Source organism: Podarcis muralis, chromosome 15 (assembly GCF_964188315.1).
Source record: "Podarcis muralis chromosome 15, rPodMur119.hap1.1, whole genome shotgun sequence".
Classification (NCBI taxonomy): domain Eukaryota; kingdom Metazoa; phylum Chordata; class Lepidosauria; order Squamata; family Lacertidae; genus Podarcis; species Podarcis muralis.
Genome location: NC_135669.1, coordinates 1,778,928 through 1,802,063, shown reverse-complemented (window position 1 = coordinate 1,802,063; position 23,136 = coordinate 1,778,928). Strand labels below are relative to the sequence as shown.

The 23,136-nt window shown below is 42.8% G+C and overlaps 1 protein-coding gene across 12 annotated transcripts in view; it reads right to left on the bottom strand.

The window, feature by feature from the left end:
- Positions 1–23,136, bottom strand: part of NSD3 (nuclear receptor binding SET domain protein 3) — an 84,812-nt gene that overhangs the window by 37,779 nt on the left and 23,897 nt on the right. For 3 of the 12 annotated variants that reach the window (XM_028708203.2, XM_028708201.2, XM_077919580.1), the window contains exons 5-14: positions 19,266–19,417; positions 17,810–18,322; positions 15,594–15,720; positions 11,456–11,556; positions 9,031–9,076; positions 8,444–8,545; positions 6,407–6,537; positions 5,689–5,817; positions 2,658–2,784; positions 1,951–2,148 (exon numbers count right to left, since the gene is read on the bottom strand). In XM_028708203.2, coding sequence (XP_028564036.2) covers positions 1,951–2,148; positions 2,658–2,784; positions 5,689–5,817; positions 6,407–6,537; positions 8,444–8,545; positions 9,031–9,076; positions 11,456–11,556; positions 15,594–15,720; positions 17,810–18,322; positions 19,266–19,417 — 1,626 coding nt within the window. Of the gene's footprint in view, positions 1–1,950; positions 2,149–2,657; positions 2,785–5,688; positions 5,818–6,406; positions 6,538–8,443; positions 8,546–9,030; positions 9,077–9,845; positions 11,748–13,060; positions 13,232–15,589; positions 15,721–17,809; positions 18,323–19,265; positions 19,418–23,136 lie in introns of those variants that run through there. The other 9 variants (XM_028708202.2, XM_028708204.2, XR_003703906.2 and 6 more) reach the window with 8 other exon arrangements.

Here is a 23,136-nt window from a genome sequence, read left to right as displayed (position 1 = left end):
ACACCCCTGCAAAGTGAGGCTTTCATGCCCTGATTCTGGCCTTCCCCTCTCCCACATCTAGAAAAACTAGATGGCTGGGTTGTCAACACAGGGAGCAGTGAATACCACCAGTATTTCCCAAAGAATCTCTCTTTCACCTGCACATCAAAAGCATGGTAAAGACCCTTTCTGTCCACATGGCTCCACCACTGCAAGAGTGAGGGCCATTAGCAGAAGAGTCAACCTTTTCATTGCTTTGACTAATCTTGATGAGGCTGATATTCCCCCCACCCTTTTCAACCGAAAAGAGCCTCAGTACACCAAAGTCTTGAGAGTCCCTATCCGAGGTGCCTTTTTGTGGCTGAGAATTCAAATGCTCTACAACAAGGGTGGGGAACAGAACCTGGCTGATGGGCTGGATCCTCATCTCTATGCCCCCCTCCCCAATGTAAAGTATGACAGGTGGGCACACAGATAATCAGCTGACTGCTGGGACTTACACAACTGTCTGGCACTTACCAAATCCTGGCAATCAGGTGACCATCTCTTGCAAAGGGCTGTGCAGGTGCTGCTGATTAACAGTGTGTGCAAACCCCCTTTGGTGCAGCTGCGCCTTCTCCCGTCCCACACCTGATGACATGTGTAGGTTTGGGGTCATGGCTTGGCCAAGATGGCCTGGTGGGCCTCATTAGGCCCATGAGCTGCAGGTTCCCCAGCCCTGCTCTATAGCTTATCTCAAATGTATTCTAGCTAACTCAGGCCTAATTCAATAAAGGCTGCTAGGAACGCTAATGGATGTTTGTTAGGCAGATGTGTTTCTGTACCTCAACCCAATTGAGTAATCCTCCAGCTATCCCTTCTTCTTTAAGTGACAACTCCACTTTTTTGCACGCACAGGGTACACAGATTGTTTTACACAAAAGATATCAATAACCAAGCAAAATATAACGTCACTTCTTTTCACACCCTACTGTACAGGTTTTATGTCTGCTGTACCAAAAGGTCTCTGCAAATTCTGTTAAGTAACTGAAAATAAAATGAAACAAGATTTGCTATACTTGTTGGTGGCCTAATATTTGGCTTCTCTTGTTCACTGCCAACAGCAATGAAAAACAGCCAGAGGCCATCAAGACAGGTTAATACAGTAACTACTTCTCACTCCTTGGATAGAACCAGAACAGAAATATGGCCACCCGAAGTAAGTGCCTGGATGAGTTTCTTGCTGATATGATAACAATCTGAGACTAGCTCAGCATACCGGCATGTCTGGTGCACAAGCAGGAAAACATACAGATATTATAAGTTGCATCAAACATTCTCCGTTCACTAGTGCAAGGAGTCTTACACTGGTGGACGGGTGTTTGAATGTTGCGCAAGAATCCAACACAACAGCTGGGATAGTGAAAACTTGTTACACAACAAGAAAACATTTCACCAGTGAAACAAATATACTGCTAAGTGGCTTTGTGTGGTACTCAACTAAGTTTTACTCAAAACAGACCCACTGAAGTTAATGAGTATGACTAATATGTGCTGATCCACTTTCAGATCTTGGCAATGGGTTCCTCCATCACAAGCCAACTACAGGAATTGGTAGCCTCAATTCAAGGCCACCAACACAATTTTTTATTTATTTAAGATTTCTGACCTGCCCTTCATCACAGCATGAACATCAAGGTATGATACACCAGGCTGCCCTTGCGCCATGGGAGAAGAAAACAGCACATTCTCCAAGGTAATTCAATGACCACAGGGAAGCCTTGTATCAGGATACCTGGGCCAGCGTTATGAGGTTGCCTTAATGGCCGCTATGAAGAGTGTCCCTGATGCTGCTCTTCCTATTTCCAGGGTCAAGCTAAACAGGCTGAGTGGTAACTGCAGCAGTCTAAGCGCCTTGGGGTTGTTGCTGCAACACATCAGAGAGTCTGCAGTTTCCTGCTCTTCTCCAAAGACAACAAGTAAGAATCTTACCTTTGCTCGCTTTATGAATATCCTTCTCCATGGAGCAGGCAGTACAGCAGTGTTGGGGGCAACGGAATCCTCGGGACTCAAAAACAGCCGTAGCAAACTTGCGGATGCAGACCTCGTGATAAAATTTGCCACAGGCATTGACAGAGCAGCGTTTCACGTCTTTGCCAGGCAGCTTGCAGGAAAAGCACGTATGCTGTCCTTTAGAAAAGAGAAATAAAGAGGACCAGCCTAGGGTAAAACATTCTGAGAGTGTAAAACAAAGCAGCCATGACAGGTAGTAGCTGCCCTAGGTCTCTGTAGACTTCTTCAGACAGAGTGGACAGGAAAGGAAGACAACTGTATATTCCTGCCAGCTTTCTGAGGCTGAGAAAGCTGATCATCAAGACGATTTCCCCCAGTTACTCAGTACGAATAGAAAGTGGGTGGCGAGGGGGGAAGCTGAGTTAATGGACGGTGGCTAGAAAAGAAGGAGCAAATTAGCCAAGATAGTGCCACAGAGCAAGATCCAGGCTGGGAAACCTGAATAGTTTAATGTGCTTTCACACACACACACACACACACACACACACACACACACACAGCCAATATATTTGCTAGTGAACCCTCCAGGACAGGAACACAACAGCCAAGCTGAACAAATGGCAAGCAAGAGCCTCCAGAACTCCTACCAGGAGAATTCACAAGGTAGAAGTCATCCCCTCATTTACCATTTTTGCACTCCAGGCAGATGAACTTCCCATCAGGCTGTGAGCTCAATCCTAGGCATTCTGTATGGAAGACCCTGCAGCATTCTCCTTCACAGGACACCAGAGATTCACCAGAACTTTCACAAATCTTAAGAGAAATAATGAATATGTGATCATAACGACCAGAGGTTTTAAATATTCAATGTAAGCAATAAGAGCTAAAGCTAAAAGAGGGGGACACCACACAACCCTGCAAGGTTCCATCACTGTCTAGCACAGGACTCTTCTACAGGTCGTATTTTTTTTGGTATGTCAAGAAGCACTGGTTGAAAAGTACTGGGCTGGTGTGACCAAGATTCTTCAGATGAAGTGGCTGGGCTAGCCAGATGGGAGGAGGCTTGAAGACCAACTGTTGGGGCCCCCAGAAACAGGGAGCAGAGTAAGCCCGTTTCAAGGCCCTGCATTTGAAAGAAACTAGTCCTGCACTGCTGGAATAAGGCAGCCCCACGGTCAGGAGCTTGCAAGGCATGAGGAGCACACCAAGGCAGAGGGCAACCCTCAGAGATCCTTGCGACACCGTTAGTGACCCTGGGCAGACTCCAGAGCAGTAATGATGTCAAGAACCTGGTAACACTACTCTGCTTCAGCTCTACTCCTATCTTTGGGTGAATGTGATCAAACCAATATTTTCTTCACTCTTTTAACAAAAATTTATAAGGCGAAGTATGGTTTCTACTTGAGTACAGAGTCAGTGGCTGGGAATTCTTCCAGACTGACCCAATGCAGAGTCCAACACTGAGGGTTGTAGCCAACGCTAGCTTTACTCAGAGTAAACTCACTGGAATTAGGACAGGACTTTAGTTTCAGTGGGTCTACTGTGAGTAGAACTTAGTTGGCCAAACCCCTGTGATGCTGCTACATATGCAGTGCAGATGTCATTACCTCAGTTAAGTTTGAATCTTTTTTCCAATCCCTACATTCCCTCCTATTTCTAGAGGCCACACTTTCCACTTTATAAAATTTACACAACTTCAAATGCCTCCTATCAGATGGAATGTCAGCATATGACCTGTTTTGCAGCCAATCAACCTCTGATGGGCTGACACAATACTAACTAAAATAATGCTAACCAGCCTTATAGGACTATTGTAAGGATTACCGTATTTTTCGCCCCATAGGGCGCACCGCCCCATAGGATGCACCTAGTGTTTTTTTTTGGGGGGGGGGGGAATAAAGAAAAAAATGTATCCCCCCCCCCCGGCACGGGGCTGGCGCGGGGGAAGCCCGAGCTTCCCCCAATCCCAGCCCCGAGAACAGCCTGCTATCCGCAAGCCTAGGGAGGCCAGCGGTAAGTCGCTAAATTTGAAGGCCAATTATATTCCAATCCACCTATTAGTCCAGAAAATGTGTATCAGTTTGCATCCAAATTCACAAAAACTAAATTCCTCAAACATCCCTACTCTAGATATGACCTATCAGAGGTTATTCTCCCAATTCATGACTTTAAGGCTGCAAGCCTATACTCACTTACCTGGGAGTAAGCATCACTGAACTCAGTAGGACACTTAGTTTTGAGAGGGTGCATGTAGGCATGTGCTTGAAAACTATCACAAATCTGTATTATACATTGTAATAGGTGCAACCCCTAGTGACCTTTGGACAGAGCATTTAAAGGATAGTTTTGTCTCTGTCTAAGATACAACTACCAGGATCAAGGAAACTTAGAATCTTAGACTGTGTTCACATTATATTGTATCCTGCGGTTGCTGTTCCCAAAGATGCCTATTGTGCTTGCCTCTTGGAATTTGCCAGCCTCCCTCAAGACAACCAGTGTTGGACTTGGGAGACCTGGAAGATTCAAATTTGAATCCCCACTCAACCCTAGAGCTCACTGGGTGACCCTGGCCAGTTGCTGCTTCTCAGGCTCACAGAGAATAAAGAGAGAAGGAGGAGAACCACATGTGTCACCCTGAGCTCCTTGCAGGAAAGGTGGGGTATTTTATAGTCTCTCATTGATACAGAGGACAATCTGATGACATGCGAGTGGGAATTGCTTTAGATTGTTAAGGTGTTTTTATTACTGTTATAACAACAGCTACTTTTTTATCATTAGCAGAGTACCTGGATTTTTCAATGAGGTGAGCATTTTGACCTGTTTCCATTCTGTTAAAAATTGTTATGGTTGCTTAATTTTTGTTTCAGCATATGGTTATAACAACTAAATGTTTCCCCCCTAAAAAGGATGTGGATGATGATTACGATAATAATAGCAATAATGTGGAATTTCAGAGTCAGTGCCCTCAAGCTTTGTGGATCTATAGAGGTCTAAAGTAAATGGGAATTCATTATGCACTGAACAGCTGTTATTCAGCTGCATTTTGGCCAGCACTAATGCAAAGTAGCCCCTTTCTGCTTAATTTGCAAGCAAAAAGAGCAGGAAAGAACTTATCCTGGGCACTCAGAGTTATATAGTATCAGAAGCAAGGCTAATCCTTAATTTTGCCAGAGGTACAAATGCAGAGAAAATTAGCTGGAGGTATATTATGGGAAATGCAGTCGAAGGTATGTAACAAGGTTGCGAAGTACAGTGGTACCTCGGGTTACATACGCTTCAGGTTATATACGCTTCAGGTTGCAGACTCCGCTAACCCAGAAATAGTACCTCGGGTTAAGAACTTTGCTTCAGGATGAGAACAGAAATCGTGCTCCGGCGGCACGGCGGCAGTGGGAGGCCCCATTAGCTAAAGTGGTGCTTCAGGTTAAGAACAGTTTCAGGTTAAGAACGGACCTCCAGAACGAATTAAGTTCTTAACCCGAGGTACCACTGTATTTCTTAACGAAGGCTTGAATCAGTTAAATAGCTTTCAAGTCCATGCTGGGATTTAAACGTCATGTAGCATGGTGCTGACCTTGTGTTGTCCAAAAGGTTTTAGCTGAAAGCAGTGCAGCTCAATCCTGTGCATTTTTACTCTGAAGTAAGTCTCACTTACTCTTGCTCCTCTGAGTGCATGTATAGGATTGCAGCCTTGACCCTGCCACACTTTTTATTTACCTGACATATTGTGTCTCTCTTACTTGTCCCAGAACCTCTTCTTGATAAACTTGAGTCCACGGATTGTACATCAGAAGCATCAGCATCTGCTGCAGCTGAAGGGCTGTCTGACTGTTTTCCAAAGCTACCCTAAAAGAAAAAACCCACAGCCATTTATATTGCCAACTTTTTAAAAGGAATGCTACAAAAGATAAATGCCACTGATTGAAAGAGAAAACCATAATCATATGATAGACATTGAAATTTTCTATGAAATCTTCTCTCTTATTTTAGATCAACCCTATAGTATGTTCTGCCATTTCCAAATTCGTATCAATACAATGTGTAAATGAGGAAAACATCACAGCCTTTGGGGGGGGGGGGGACTGCACCAAAATCTGAAATAAGAAAAGTTGAATTGTGTGGCATGGAACTTAGCATCTTATTTTCAATAATTTAGTCTGCCAGTTGGAGGAAGCAAAAGGAGCAAAACTGAGTATTTTCACAACTATAGGGAGGAAAGGAGCAGTAGCTGAGATTCTGAGTAAGTTAATTGTTGTAGCTAGGATGTTTTCTGCATCTTTGAAATATGCAACTCTGTCCATAACACCAATCTACTCCCTACATTTCCCCTTTTCAATGTAAAATGCTCTGACTAATCAAGGAGAAATTATGCACAGTTCACTATAATCAGTTATTTGCCCATTTCAAAGCACATCAAGAAATACAAAACATGTACCTGTGGATCATTAAGACCTCTCGAATCAGAGTCAGATGTATCTCTGTATGCTGAGCTAGTCAGTTCTACATCTGTTGAGGCACGACTCCTTTTCTTTAGAGGCTTACAAGAATCTGAAATCTCACTGGCACCTTGAATACAACATACTGGAATTAATCTTAAAAGATCTCTTAAATGTATTAAAAACTGAAGGAGAAACTAAGGGGCTGGGTAGACACATGCAGAGATAGAACTGACAAGACACTTAGTTTAAAAGCTTTTAAAATTGCAACTAGTCCACTAAGATAACTCCAATTCTTTGAAAGATTGTTGCTCCAACCCATAGATCAGAGGTAGCCCCCAGGGTGCTCTGCAGGACTACATCTCCCCTCATTCCTGACCACTGGTCATGCTGGTTGGACTGGATGAGAGTAGGGAGTCCACAACATCTGGGAGGCACCATGGAGAAGAAGGGAGTAGCAGGGGGTGAGGGTGCTTTGTATAGTGTTTATTTCATTCATCCATAACCTGTCTTTAAATATGAAATATTTTCAAGGCTGCTTACAGTATAAGCACTAAAACAGTAATAAAAACAACAGAAGTTGAATGCTATACAGTACGTAAAGGTCAGGGAAGAGGCAATGATGCTCAACCCTACAAAGCTAAACCCCACAAAACTAAAATTCAAAGCATGCTTTAAAAGGCAGCAAGAAAGGGGGGGGGGGGTTGACCATAGTGTTATTTATAGATTTTTTTACCCTATTCTTCAGTAGGCTTTGGGGCAGTTTACACATATCAATGGCATATTGCTGTTATTATAATGATCATTTGTCACCTAGTACAAAATGTCTCAATGACTTGCATGATTTTTTTAAGTGCCTCATCAAGTTTAAGAATAAAATAATACCATCCTCCCCTCCAAATAATATTTGCACAGAAACAGCAGTAAGAGTGGTAATCACATTCCCTCAAATGCTTGGAGAAGACAGGCATCTTAACCTGGCACTGAAAGGATGTTCATGTTGGCATCAGAGGCCCTTGCCAGGAGAGAGCATTCCTTAAATGGTGGGGAGGGAGACAACAGAAAGAAGTATTCTGCCTTCTCACCACCCTCCGAACCTCTCTCAGAGGGGCCGGGGAAATGTTGGAACAGACCTATAGCTGTCACAGTGAGCCACCCTGGCAAGGATACTTTTTACACTTTCTGCAAATTGTCTGCTCTTATACACAAAAGGCTGCACCAGAAGCAATTATCACCAGACACATTTTCCAGCTTATATTGAATTGACATCCTTTTGTTCATATGTAGTGTGATAGAGAAGACCAAGGTCATAACTATTTCAATGACAGTTATTGGGGACAGAGGAGCTGGAAATAATAAGTCTCGTCCCTGCCTTTCCACCTTTCCACAAAGGCTAAAATCCATTACACTGCTTAAGAAAGCCTAAAGAATTTTTAAAAACTCTCTCACCCACCCCATTCCTCTGAAACAAGACCTTCGCACCAAATCAGCTTTCCATGTGACATGCAAGATGAGTGTTTGAGAAACACAAGCCCAAAGGCTTCTGAGGCTCATGGAACCAGTGACAAAGCTCTTTTGATTTAGTTCTTTTTGATCCCTACCTGCCCGCCAAACATTTCCTAGCTCTTGTAGGTCAGTGCAACAGATCCAATGCTACCAGACCTGATTGATCTAGCAGAAGGAGAGACAGGACCACAGGGCCTCTCCATCTACTCTGCTGAGAGACCAGATCCATCAGGCTCATCCCTCAACTGTCATCTATCCACAGCCATCCCATAAGGCACGAGAGAGGGGGGGGGGGAGGACCTCTCTATGGGATCTGCTGAAAGATCGGCAACTCCTCTCCAAATTGTTCCATTCCAGCCAGTCATTACAAGAACATTCTTCTTCCCATTTTTGTTCCACCCAATCCCTTTTGAGTTTCTGTCTTTTAGATTCTGAGCATTTCTTATATTTGGTTATGTTTTGGCCACTCTAGAAGCCTTTTTCAGCTGAATAGCATGTTAAAAATTCTTTAAATAATAAATAAATATTACCTCCAACATCAGAGGTAGGATGTCTCTGAATATCAGTTGCTGTGGGAATTTTAGATGGGCTTCTGGTCTGATCCAGGTGGGCTCTTATGTTCACTGCATTAACTGTTAATGCAAGAGATTAAGAAGGAGTGTCCCTGCTTTTTCCAAGCTTTTAAAAAGAACTTTAAAAGCATGCTGTTGTCCCTATGCTCAGGGACCTGGTTCATTCCCTTTTTATTTGATCTGGCTACCACTGGGCAGTAGGTGAATGAGCCAGTTGGCAAGCAAACTCTTCTTCTGGCAAGCAATGACTTCAGACCAGGGCAAAGTCTGTGAATCCCAGTCCTATTTTCCTAGTAAGCGCTCCAATAATCTATAAAGTAGCATGGAAAAGGGGGACAAGAAGGACTTGAGGCAATGAAGTACAGTCCTACACTCCATTCAGATGTGCACATTGAAATATGCAAGAGGTGGTTAGGCAGGTGATTGTTAGATGTGGGACTACAATGCCTACATGGATTACTTACATACACAACATGGAAGGCATAGATGAGTAAAAATGAAATAGGCTGTATACCAAGTTTTGGGTTATAAGCAGCACTACTCACCTTTCTGTAATCCAGTCTTCACTGTTGTCTGTGGGACTGTTTCCACCTGTTTGGACAGGAAAACAAGCAATTAATAGAGGAATTTCCTGTCCCCTAGTATAACAGAGGAAATGAAACTTCAATGCAAGCAATTAGCAAAAGGGAAACTCATGTTGCCATCTCCACCCCCACCCCACCCCAGCAAGTCGTTTCTGATCCACCTCTTATGGAGATAAGTGACGCTGCCTTCTCTGAACTGGGTGATGAGGCGCCTTCCCTGAACTGTGTTGACTTCAAATCATTCACTTTGTGTATTTAGTGATGGAATGGCTTTATCTTTGGTCCAGGCATCAGGAGAGGGGGTTTAGCAGCCACTCCTTGGGCTACAGAAAACCCCTACAATGGCTAAGAAAAGTAAAGAGAAACAGGACACTCTAGTTCCATGTGACGCTTAACTTACTGCCCCGTTTTTTTAAAAAAGGCACTTCTACTCAGCAAGCACTTGAGCTTCTGAGGCCATGGGCTGCTCCTCTGTATAGAGTGCTGCAAAGGCAGAGCGGAGGGAGCAGGAGGCATTGCAGGCCTCTATACAGCAACATCAGCACAGTGCTTGGGCAGGCAAGTTGGCGACCTTGTGAAAGCACTTCATGGCCTCCAGGATCAGAGTCTTGGATCCTACATTGGAAGGCAAGCTTTCTTCCAGAGTACACCCAAGTTGTGAATTTGGTAGTTGCAAGCAGCTGCTTTTGCTAAGATCTTGCTTTTAGGCTAAAATTGCCACTTGAAATAAATAAATAAATAAATAAATAAATAAATAAATAATCTACACAGGTTGGTTATATGTGCATGTAAGAAACACGTCTCATAGATATTTATTAAGGATTATTCTATAATTTTTTAAAAATATTTTATTTCGTTGTACAATGGATAAAAACATACAATAGAAGGATTTGTATAGGATACAATTGATAATACAAATATAAAATCTAAACAATCACTTGTATTTCACTACCACTCACTGCAACAGAATTAACATTGCATCTCTCATTTGTAATTAAAATTCCAGTTATAATTTTAAAACCGAAAGGATGCAGAAAAAATTTGGAAATTCACTGCAACAAAGCTTGACCCTGGGAAACAAATATGGTTGCAGAATCCTAAGGTATCAGGACACCTTTCTCAACATATATCACATCCAAGCTTATGCATTACAGTGCATCTCTGACCATTAAGTTTTGCTGGCCATATGCTCTTCCTGAAAAACATGAGTACAATATACTATGTTGTCTTAATTAGCTACATAGTATAAAGCAAGCAAGACTACTTGGGGAACAATGGCATGTGGTTCTTGTACCATGGTTAATTAAAAATATATAAATTACTACAGCTTCATATTTAAAAAGGGAAACTGCAACAATGGATGCCAAGAGTTATATATGCTATTTCCCAATATTTAATATTCACTTTAGGAAAAAAGTTGCACTGAAGTCATAGTCCTTTAACTTCTACCATTTTGGATATCCAACAAGAGAAATGTTGAACAGGGCAGCAACAGAGTGGATATTTAAATAGAACGGTAATGATGTATTTTCAAGACTTTCAGCTAACCAAGAAATCATGTGCAACACGCTTAAAGTTTATTAGAATTGTAATTGCAAGAAATGTTCCCCCCCCAACATTACTTGGCCCTTGCAATAATCGTGTTAGAGAATATTTATTACATAGTGTATATGGTTCAAGGTGGGTTGCCCTTAAATTTAAAATGGGAGCATACTGAAACAGTTGAAACAGTGACAATAACCTTCTTGAAACCTGCAAAATCCATATACCGCATGGGTGGTATGCAACTTGCCTATTCCTCTTCACTTACAAGTGGCTAGTTTCAAAAGCAGTATCCTTAAAAAGGAATGTCCTGTACATGATGGTTCTACTTAAAGGACAAAACAAAATCAACCCATCGTGATGCTCTTCCCCTTCTGCTAACATAAAAGGCTATAGCCTTTAAATAATGATTATGCTAATAGTAAATTTTCAAGAGTAACCAAACAAATCCATCTAGCTTTTCTTTGAAAACAAACTAAAACCTCAGTACAAACCAGCAGCTAAACCAAGGGTAAGACAAGAAAGAAGCTGGTAGCATTTCCAGAGAAAACACTGAAACATAAAATCACTATGCTTGTAACAGAAACAGCCAAAGTAAACGTATCAGCTGATGAAGAGGTCACTGTGTTCCCATTTATCCAACGTGTGATTGATGCTGAAAAGGGATATCAGTTAACAGCAATATTTACTGAGGGAGAGGATCTCAGGAGGGGAAGTCCAAAAGCAAACCCAGTGGGGGATTATAGAGGGGCAGGTGGGTAGGTAGAAATAAAAAGGCATCAATATTAAGCCACAGAAAGTATGTATACAGTATATTTTAACTCTCTACATGGAGGAAGCCAACCTGCTCCTTTTTGATCTTCTTCTTTGGCACAACTTCAGTGGATTTCTCAGACTCTGAGCGAGTTCGTATTGATCTTCTCTGTTGCTTCTTTTCTACAGAACCTGAGGGAACAGAATGGTTTCCATTACAGGAGTCTCTCTCTCTCTCTCTCTCTGCTCTCTTTCCTCAATGAGGGATGACGTTCAATAGCAAAGTCCTGATTTCTCTACATTCTTCTTTGAGTGCATAGACTTTAATCTGCCAGCTGGCGTTCTGGCTGCAGGCAATACATCTCAGTGCTTCAGGGAGAGTCCTGAGTTCGGGAAAAGACCAGCTTTAATATGAAGATAAAGGGGAAGTCTAGAATTCAAAGTATTAAGAAGGGGTGACTTTTCATGTTCAGAACCTTTAAAATCAACCAGGAACTTGCTTAAATGTCATAAGTTACCAACCACACCAAGGACACAAATGTTCTGAATTTTATTTTCAAAGTATTTGCCTATGTAGGCAATATTTTGCATGTCTTTAAATGAACATCTTATTCCTCTCTCTGTCTGAATCTAAGAAGGGGATGGAACCCTAAAGCCTCCATATGTTGCTGGACAACAACTTCCCTCTTCCCTGAATGTTGGCCATCAGAAGTGGCTGGTGAGATGCGATGTTCAGCAAAACATGGAACCCACAACTTCCCCAATTCCTGTCCTGCCAGGTTTAGTCGTTGTACAACATATAATATTCTAGTGCAATATTTTGGGCACTTTAGAGTAAGTCAAAGATGAGAAACAAAGAACTCTTATGCATTCTCCAAGCATGGGCTGTTCATTCAAGACATGGAACCCAGGCTCAGTATCAATAAGGGCAATTAGGGTATTCAAAGCCATCAAAGAACCTGTGCTGCTCAGCAAATGAAAACCCCAATTCACTCAAAAGGGCTTAAAAATCATTGAGAGCAAAAGTTACATTTAAGAATCCTGGGGAAAACTTTAACAGGCAACAACTTTTGATACCCATCAAGGGACTGAAATAGACAGACTCAAAAGAGATTTATTGTCAGTGCCCAATTTCTAGAAGGAGCTATGCTAGAAGACCAATTGGGGGCCCCAATCAATGATACACAAGAATGGCATCCTGAACCTGCTCAGATGCATCAATTACTTCACATACTCTGGGAAGATCTGTGTCTTCATGATAAGCCAGTTTGTTTTAAAACATGGGTTAGTAGTGAATATGGCTGCCATGGCATGCCCTGCATGGCTTGCTTCTGTGGGTGCTGCGAGAAGCAAAAACAAGGCATGGCATAACTTCTTGTGTCATGTGAATGCAACTCTGATTTGTTTGTTTCAAGCATGCCATGAATGTTAAGCCAGAAACAAGTGAAAAACAAAATTTTAGCTTATTTCTGGCTTAACACTTGTGTTTCTTTTTTAAAAAAACTATGATTCAGGTTTGCAGAACACAAGAAGCCACGCTATCTGAAGGAGGCTATGCTGCAGGATTAATCCATGGTTTAAAACAAATTATGGCTTAGCATGGCATGTGAATCAGCTGTATGAATATGAGGAGACAGGCAGAGCCTCATTTCTAAGCATTTTGAAAGACACATGTGAAAACTTAGAATGTGCTTACCTGTGGATTATCCTCCTATTTGTTCACCAGGCAGTGGTCCATGGCCATTGGGCGCAGAGGCAGCAGAAAGACTGGCTCTAGGGAGGAGCCTCTTAGTCCAAACCCCGCAGAGTCTTTCTTCTAAAAGAACCTGCCTCCTAGTGGACAGAGATCACCCCAAGGTCTGGACCACTGAATGGTGACAAATAGGGAAAATAAAGCATCTTGGAAATGAGTGATATTCAAATACTATAGAATTCTGATGGTGCTGCGACCCTCACAGAATATACCAAAGGGCTCCCCCCCCCTAAACAAACACAGCTGTGTCACATAAGTAAAGAAAAAACCACTGGGAGCACCATTTGTTTGCACAATGCAAGTAAAAATGACTAGAAGCATTGTGAGAATACAACTGCACTCCTGCACAACTCCCATTCATTTCAAAGAGGGCATTGGATTGAGTGTACTGAAAATGATTAAGGCCTTATTCAAACGCATCTAAAATACTGAAAATGATTAAGGCCTTATTCAAACTCATCTAAAATTCAAGCTCATCTAAAATACCAGATTCAGATCTGGTGTGCTTCACTGACAAATGCTTAAGACATGACATTAAACATATGATCACATTGGAGTCTGAGTAGGAGTAGGTTGGAGGTTTTTTTCCATTTGTAAGAGGTCAGCCTATGTTTGGTTTACCCATCAGTCCATCTGTTTATGTGGTACACGGCTATTTCCTCCTCTGGCTGGATATGCAGAGGCATTGAGAAATATTTCTTCCCACATAAAGGAACACATACCAGTAGCAGCAAACAAAATGTTTCACATGCATGAGGCCTAAAGTTCAATCACCAATACTTCTAGTTAAAGGTTTTGGCCAGGAGTGTGCACAGGATAAGAACTCTGACCTAGTCAGGGTTGGACTTTACAGAGATAACCAGGTCATTGGTCTGCCTCTGTATTAGGCAATTCCTTGTAACTGCTCCCAGAGCCTTCCAAGTAGTATTAGCCTATATCAAACTCTGAGATGTGTTTTGATAATGCAAGATATTGGCTAAAATTCCTTTCCTGTGTTAGGATAATAATGGGAACATTAAACCAAAATCCGTAAACCCCTATAACTGTATGACTCTAGCCTTTTAAAGATAATTCACAAATACTACTTAAAATTCAAGACCAAATTAAACACAGTAGATTTTCTATTGTGCTAACCTAGACAGAATTAATGGCTAAGAGGGATTTATATATGAATCTGCATCTGCTCCTACAAATAATGTACTAAATAAAAAATGAGATTTTAAACGCACAACTACCGTCCTGTGAAACAGTTTTAGGTTCCAGAATGTGCTATGACATCTAGGAAGTTTGGGGTGGGGAATTCATGGTACCAATCAGTACCAGAGTGCAAGATGAGCCTAAAAGGAGAAGCATCATGCAATGAAGTACTGGTGTAGCTGACTTGGTGTCTCCACATCTTGTTGCACTACAACTCCCATCATACCTGGCCATGCTGTCTGGGTTGATGGGAGTTGTAGTCCAACAATGTCTGAAGAGCATCGCCTTAGCTACCCCTAGAATGGTGGATAGTGTGTTAGATTTGGACTTGGGAGGCCAAAGTTCAAATCCCCATAAAGTCAAAGTGTGAGCTCAAAGTGTGCCTTGGGTCACTGAGCATCTTTTAACTTAACGAACCTCACAGGGAAAACAAACGGTTTTGCAGCATTGTTTAAAAGACTAACAGATTTATGTCATAAGTGTTTGTGGACTGGAGTACAGTGGTACCTTGGGTTACTAATGCAGCAAACACGGAAGTGTATATTTCCAGGTTTCGCCGCGTACGCATGTACAGAAATGCTCTGTGTGCTTCGCGCATGCGCAGAAATGCTCTATTGCACCGTGCGCAGAAGCGCTGTATCGTGCCGTGCGCATGCACAGAAGCGGCACCTCTTGTTGTGGACTTTTCGGGTTGTGCACGGACTCCTGGAACGAATTAAGTTCGTATCCGGAGGGTCCACTGTACCCAGAAATCAGTTTGTATTTAAGATGCTGCAAGACACATTGCTGTCGTAACAACAAAAACTTATTTATAGCCTGCCCATCTGGTTGGGTTTCCCCAGCCACTCTGGGCGGCTCCCAACAGAATTAAAAGCACAATAAAACATCAAAACAACTACAACATAATACTATGGCTTCCTCCTCTGAATTCCCCTGCTACCTCACAGGGATGTTGTGTATGTAAAAATGGGGAAGTCTTGAGTAAGATTATCAGTCTCTAAGAGACAAACATGTAACAAAATGTTTCCGTCAGTTTTCTGTGCTCTGTAAGTTTAAGAGTTTATGACTAAAATGAGAATTCCTGCATTGCTTAAACTGCTGCAGCATAACGACCTCACAGCCCACCACCCCAAAATAATTTTTCAATGAAGCTTTGCATAATGCATTAGCCAGTTTTACATAGTAAAGTGATACTTCTGACTGCTGTATTCTGAAGACTACCCCAATGGAGGAGGTTTGATTTACTGGATATAACCCAGGAGTTGCAAACTTTACCTACTTGCCAACCCAGAAGATGTTTCAGGAGAGGGTGCACTTTGTGAGGAGGCTCTTTCATTTCGCTGGTTTGAGACAGAAGTGAGTTTGTCTTGCCCCTTGATGATTATTTCAGGTTTGTTTCCTATACCCTGTTATGAATAGAAAAGATCAAGTTAGTAACTACTGAATTAGTCCTTTGGGTTAACTGCTGCATCTATGAAATAAACACTTTCAACTGCTCAGTTATAAACTTTGTATTTAAACTGAATGCCTCCAAAGTGGGAGAATAATCCTATATGCCGCAGAACTGTGCTAAGGGTAGAGAATGTCAAGGCTTTCCCAAAAAATAGTGAGGGAAGTGGGATGTCCAGCAACTCTGCTTTCTCAAATAGCCAACAGCTAGCCAGTTTGTGCAAGATTCTAATCCTCAGAATAGTTTCAGTCCCAGAAGCTGGCACTGCACACAAACTAAGTGGGGGGGGGGGTATGCATGCTACTGGTGCTGCCAAGCGTCTCACAGACTTCACAGTTTTCCTGACCTGTGAAGTGAGAAGGGTTTTTTGTTTTGTTTTTTTAAAGGAGACTGGGCAGAGTACCCCCACAAGTTTACTTTCTCATCTGCTGCTTGTGAGAGCTAGGCCCATAATAACTGCCTTGCAATAAGAGACCAAATATATTATTTCCAGTATATGTTCAATGCCAATCAAATTCCTCTGGAAAACACACACACACAGGGTTCGGTTCTTAGCACCCAATATTCAGCGGATGCCTTTGTGCAGAGGAAGTCAAGAGCCAAACATGTTACATTTTTAAGCAATGTAGTGAACATCCAATTTGCCACACAGGCCCAGTTTAGATGTCACAAACCTAGGGATCAATCGTGAACTATAGCTTCATGCACTCCCCTTTCCTCTCGCATGCAAGTTCCTCCTCCACTTCCCTAACCAAAGCTGCCTGTGATGTCAAAATTGGTACATAGTTAACACCTTGCTTCCAAACCATTGTTTAAAATTATGGTTTGAAGTGGATGTGCAAGTCATAATATGTAAAGCAAGTTGCTAACCATACTTGGCCACTTCAGATGCCATGGCAAACTATGATAAAAGAAGGAAAGCAAGTGAAAGAGAAAAATACTAGCATGTTCATCAGTCTCTAAAACCATGGCTTGGCTGATTTGAATTAATGATGTCTGAAGTGGGTCATTGTTTACCAACACCTAATGACAACCTGCAGTCCCAGAATGGAAGAATCATAGAGCTGGAAGGGACCACAATGGTAATCTAGTCCAACCCGCTGCAATACAAGAATCTTTTTGCTCAACATGGGGCTCGAACCCATGACCCTTAGACTGAGTCACAAGCTTTACCAATGGAGCTATCCTTCACACAAATCAAATGAAATGAAATTAAGAAAATCTATTGCTATGCCATCTCTCTCTAACTAATCATCAGGAGTCAACAAATTCACTTTATTAGCTTGACAGCAGTGAATAAACTTTCTAATCCGACAAAACAAAATTAGCACAATTTCAGGGATAAAATCCTGCTGCTTTCAAAGTTGGGAGGAGGGAAGTCAGAGAAAAGTACAATCTTTGCCTAGCTAGCAAGATCATCTATAATTTGTGAACACCTACTTGTTAGTTACAAAGCAAAGACACAAGCTAACCCAAAGCAGCCTAAACACTTATTTGATTTTTTAAGACTGTAATATAACAGTAAACAAGCAATTTAAATATCATTACAGAAAATTAATTTAAATTATCTTGATTTTCTGAAACTAGGAAGGATTGGGTCACAGACTTCTTGTTTTGCTGAAGACCACGAGCATATACTGCTTTGGGGGTTTTTGTTTTTTGCGCTGCTGGCAGTGTTTCACAGGGACTGATAGCAGTATAATACTTCACGTGTATAAGAGATGATGACAATGATGATGTTATTTTGATTAACATTTACAATTGGGTATGGAAGACGAGCTGCTGATTTACTGGGCATCACCTGCTAGCTCAAACTGAACAACTCTCACAAAAGGTACCTGATTTCACATTACATTTCAGTACAGAAATCAGGCTTAGCAAGCATGGGATAATGAAACTCCCAACATTTTAAGACTAAAGAATTCACCCAAATATTTTACACAAGCTTGCAAAGACCACATTCTGAGACAAAGGTGAGCAGACAAGAATAAACCTTTTAATTCATTGCACATTTATACCCTTTCAATAAATATTTATGTCGTTACCTTGGTAGAGTAAACAAACTGATCAATGAACTTTCCATTCCCAGCAGCATTCTGTAGAGCAAACACTTGTTCAATTTTAACAACTGGAGACATATTACATTTCTGAAGGTCCAAAGTTCCCTGGTGCATGGTGATGGATGCTGGCAAGGATTTTCTGGCTGCAGCCGTTTTCCATGCTATTTTAACAGGAGGGGGCTCTTCATCCACACTTGACTGCCTTCTCTGACTATTCCTCTGGACTTCAGTATTGGATGGAGAGGACACGGCCAACACCTCACTGGTGTGTTCTGGCTGTGCATTAGGCGATGGTTTAGACCTACGGGTTTTCTTCACCTCTGTCTTCGGCGCACCAGTCCTCTTGGCTTTTGACAAAGCCTCTTCTGGCTCTTTATCTATATAGATGAAGGTATATTGCTCCGTCCTCTCTTCTCGAGTCATTTTCAGTGCTTCCTCAGCATGAGCAATGCCAATATCCCATTGTGCACGTTCTCTCTGTGGCCTTGGTTTGCGAATCTTTAAAATAAAGGAGATAGCATTATTGCATTTACTCATCTTCACCTACAAAGCATGCCTAATTGCTGTTGTTTTGTTTGTTACAACTGAATCCGTCAGTGCTAACAGGATAGCACGAAGTGGGAAACATTAGAAGGAAATGTTCATAACTACAAGCATCTAAAGTATTCAGACCTCAAAATACCCATTGTGCCCCTCTCATACTAGTGGACTGACCCAAGTACCCAGAACTCCCTATACTTTTGATAACATCCCTGATTGGAAACATATGTACACCAATATATTAGATAAAACTATAAATCAGTGTTGCTGCTGAATAGGGTAGGCAGCATGACTTTTCAAAACTTAAGTTTAAGGAATAGTCTGGGAAGGCTGAATCTAGGCTGTACCTACAATGAGGTACAAAGGCTGTACCTTTAAACCATCCCCACACCATCCTGCTAAATCTCCTCCCTGACATACCCAAATCACAACTGCCTTCATTAAATTATTATGAAATTACTCCAGCCAGCAGACAGATGGAATGTGCATCCATATGGCTTTTAATTTTTAAAAAGCTACATATGGAATGTGCACCAGTAAAATTAACTTTAAAGGAAACAGCAAATGTTGTAGAGTTTTTAATGGTACTTTGTATGTAATACAATACAAATGGCAAACTATGTATGTTGAGCCACAGCTGATGTAGGGCTTGAGAACAGGGGAGCCAGGGCTGACCATCACCATATCCATGTCTTCCTATTTCCTTTGCCTTAAGGGCTGCTGGCACTATTCCTGGCTATTGTTCCCTGAGACAGCAAGGCCATGGAGCAATTTGCAAGCCCTGTAAAAAACTGGCTGCCAAGGCATAAACAGGAAAACAACATCAATCTGAATCTGTCCCAACAATTATCCTCTCACCCCACTGGTAAAATAAACTGTTGTCATTTCAGACTGTACACACCTTCTGTTTTTCAGAGTGGTTGGCTTGCTTAGCAGCCTCTGCCACCAACTGATCGTACTGTTTACGTCCTTTGTACTCTCGCACCCGCTTCTCATGCACCCATGCTCTCTCAGGCTGGTTGCTAAAGAACTGGACATGATATTCCCGTGCACCTGAAATTGAAAGAAAGCATTCTGCTGAGAAATTCCATCAACACAAATCTCCCATCACTTTCTAGAAAAATATCCTCCACACCATTTTTTAAGCTGCACAGAAAATAATGGATAGTTGGTGAGAGGCCAAGCTGGAAGTATACCCCCAGCATGACTCAAGAGCAGCCCACTCTCTCAGAGACTGCATCAGGTGAACTCCAGCAACAACCAAGGCGAGTGTCTTGCGGGGCTATGGGAGGGGCCAGGTGGAAGCCCTCAGCTCTTGCTTTCCTGGCATCCTGGCAAATGTCCAGACAGCACTTCACCAGAGAAGAGACCTTGGCAGTACATTGCTTATCAGCCTGTGGGCCAATCAGCCTGATAAGGGCCAGCTGTTTTCAGCCTTCTCCACCTCCTACTTCTCATGGGATCTGCAGAAGGTAAAACCCAGCAACAGCCAAGGAAAGCCAAGGCCGATAAGTTGCTGGGCAACAAGGGGTGGGCAGGGAGAAGCTACCAAACACCCCCATCCCCTCTTCCTCTCCTTAACTCCTGACAAAATGTCTTGACAGAATTTCTCTTGTGGGCCGAACTTGACACAACATTAATTATGTGAATGTTATCAACGTGTATTTTCATTGTGTGGACAGCCACAGAAAAATCTTACGTCTTGGGACATGAGGTTGGTGGTAGGGAAGGGATGTTGAAACTGCTTTTTGACTTCAAAGGAAGATCACATCAGTGCCAAAGGGGTCCATCCTTGAAATGCAAATAGCTGCTTCAGAGAGGTTAATTTTAGAAGCTTCCCCACGACTGTTAAGAACATGTAAGAATACCTTGCTGGATCAGGCCAATAGCCCATCTAGTCCAGCATCCTGTTCTCACAGTAGCTGAACAGTTTGCCTGTAGGAAACCAGCAAGCAGAATTAAAGCACAAGAGCCCTTTCCCCCTCCCGTGGTATCCAGAAACTAGTATGATTTACATAACCAACATGTCCATTAAAAAGTGAGCCTTCAGGGAATGATCTGTGGGGTCCTTCAACTCCCCTGGATCCAAGGAAAAATGTGAGACCATCCCCCAAAACTGTTTACAAAGCTATGCAAGGAGCAAAAAGGCTCTACAGTCAGATACAATTCACTAAGGACACTTAAGCAAACCACTTACTTTCAGCCACAGGTCTTCAGTCTACAATTTGAGAATAATAATACAGATCCAACTCTGAGTTGTGGCAAGAAAGGTAAGTATATTTGGGCTTTTAAAATGCAATAGCCAGGCCATAGAGCATGCCTAAAACTGGAATATGCTTTAAGTCAGATATCATCAAATCAATCCCCTCACAAATAGGCCAGGGTCCATAAGAAAGTTGGCACCTCCTGGCTTTAAGAGCTTCACAGCTATGTAGCTCAGGAAGAAAATTGCACAGTAGTAATCAGTTGCATATGAAATCTAAGAGAGCTACAGTAAAGTACAGGATATTTGTCAATTCCACCCTCCTACCCCTCTCCTAATGGAATGGTGTGCAATCCTTCTATCATCTAAAATTTGGAAAGACCTCAGGAGCCACAGCTTCAGAGGCTACAAGTTGCCCATCCCCACTTTGTGCAGTTGTCTTTACTGTGCTACATGCAAAAACTAGTCCTGCGTGGTCTGAAAACTCATGAAGCAGCCACCTTGCTGAAGCTAAGCAGCTGAGAGTGCAGCTGGCACCTGGATAGGAGACTTCCTGAATTCACCAGCTTGGGGGCAACCACAGGTGCAAAGGTGCCACTTCTCAAGACCTTGTCTATGGCCCTCAGCCATAGGAGACTGTGGAAGGAAATTTACGGGGAACTGTGAGGGGTGAGAGCCCACAATAATGGGTGGGCAAAATGCCCTTCTGAATGAGAGCCTGGCTGGGAATGCCAGCACTAGCCCAGGTGTGAGACGTGATGGAGACCTTTGGGGTTTGAAAATTGAGTCTGGGAAGCAAACCACTGGATACAAAGGCACCATCTGAAATATGGGATACTTTATATGCTACTATTCGATTTTTGTTCTGTTTAAGATTGTTCTGTTAAGTTTATTTAATTAGGCTTGCTTTTTTGTTTGTTTTATGCAATTTTTATAGTTCAAGCTTTTAAATTGGATTAACCTATTTGCATTGCTTTTATATATTGTTATAGGGAATGACTTTTTGTACTTATTATGATAAATCTGAATTGTTTCTAATATGTTTCTGAATTGTTGTATTGTTCATTTGATATGCTACAAGCACAATTTTGTGGAGAAGTAGCAAATAAACAGATGGTGATTAAGGCCCACATATGCCACCCTGAGTTCCATAAATGGAAGAAATGTAGGCTATAAATATACAGTGGTACCTTGGGTTACATACGCTTCAGGTTACATACGCTTCAGGTTACAGACTCTGCTAACCTAGAAATAGTACCTCGGGTTAAGAACTTTGCTTCAGGATGAGAACAGAAATCTCGTGGCAGCGGGAGGCCCCATTAGCTAAAGTGGTGCTTCAGGTTAAGAACAGTTTCAGGTTAAGAACGGACCTCCAGAATGAATTAAGTTCTTAACCTGAGGTACCACTGTACTTAAATACTAAGACAATGTATATAAAGTGATCTGAGCAATATACCGTATTTTTCGCCCTATAAGACGCACTTTTTCCCCTCAAAAAATGAAGGGGAAATGTGTGTGCGTCCTATGGGGCGAATGCAGGCTTTCGCTGAAGCCTGGAGAGCGAGAGGTGTCGGTGCGCAGCCGCGCGGGGCTCTGGAGGGTGGCGCGGAGCTGCCTGAGCTCCAGGGCTTCCTGCAGCTCCGCGCAACCCTCTGGATCCCGGCGCGAAGCCGCGCGGGGCTGCGGAGGGTGGCACGGAGCTGCCTGCGCTCCAGGGCTTCTTGCAGCTCCGCGCCACCCCCCGGATCCCGGCGCGAAGCCGTGCGGGGCTCCAGAGGGTGGCGCGGAGCTGCCTGAGCTCCAGGGCTTCCTGCAGCTCCGCGCCACCCTCTGGATCCCGGCGCGAAGCCGTGCGGGGCTCCGGAGGGTAGCGCAGAGCTGCCTGCATCCCGAAGCCTGGTGCGCGCTGAAGAGCGCACCCGGGCTTCGCGCACCTCTCCACAAGCCTGGGGAGACAAGTGCGGCTCCCTAGGCTTGCGGATATCAGGCTGTTCTGGGGGCTGGGGTCGGGGGAAGCTCGGGCTTCCCCCGCGCCTGGGGAGGGGAAATTTTTTTTTTCTTTATTTCCCCCCCCCCCAAAAAAAAATTAGGTGCGTCCTATGGTGCGGTGCGTCCTATGGGGCGAAAAATACGGTACTACAGGCATGCATGTATAATTAATAATTATCACTAATGTATTATCATATTCTTTGCATCATCTGCAGCCAATCTCATTCCTATACAGCCAATAGAATCATCAAATTGTAGAGCTGGAAGGGACCTTGAGGGTCATCTAGTCCAGCTCCCTGCAATGCAAGAATCTCAGCCTATCTGAGGTCTCCCATCCAATTTGAAACCATACAGGACCCTGCATAGCTTTGAACATGGGCTAGCAGTTTCATTGCAGTACCACTTGAACAATAAGGCAATCATTCAGATATGCTACTCAAATCCTCCTGGGTTTGTATAACACTAACTTCTACTCAGAGAAGCCCCATGTGTGTAAATTTCAACATGTCTACTCTGAGTAGGACTAGCACTGAAAACAACCTATACATTTTTAAATCTGAGTTTAAGAGAAGCCCTAACA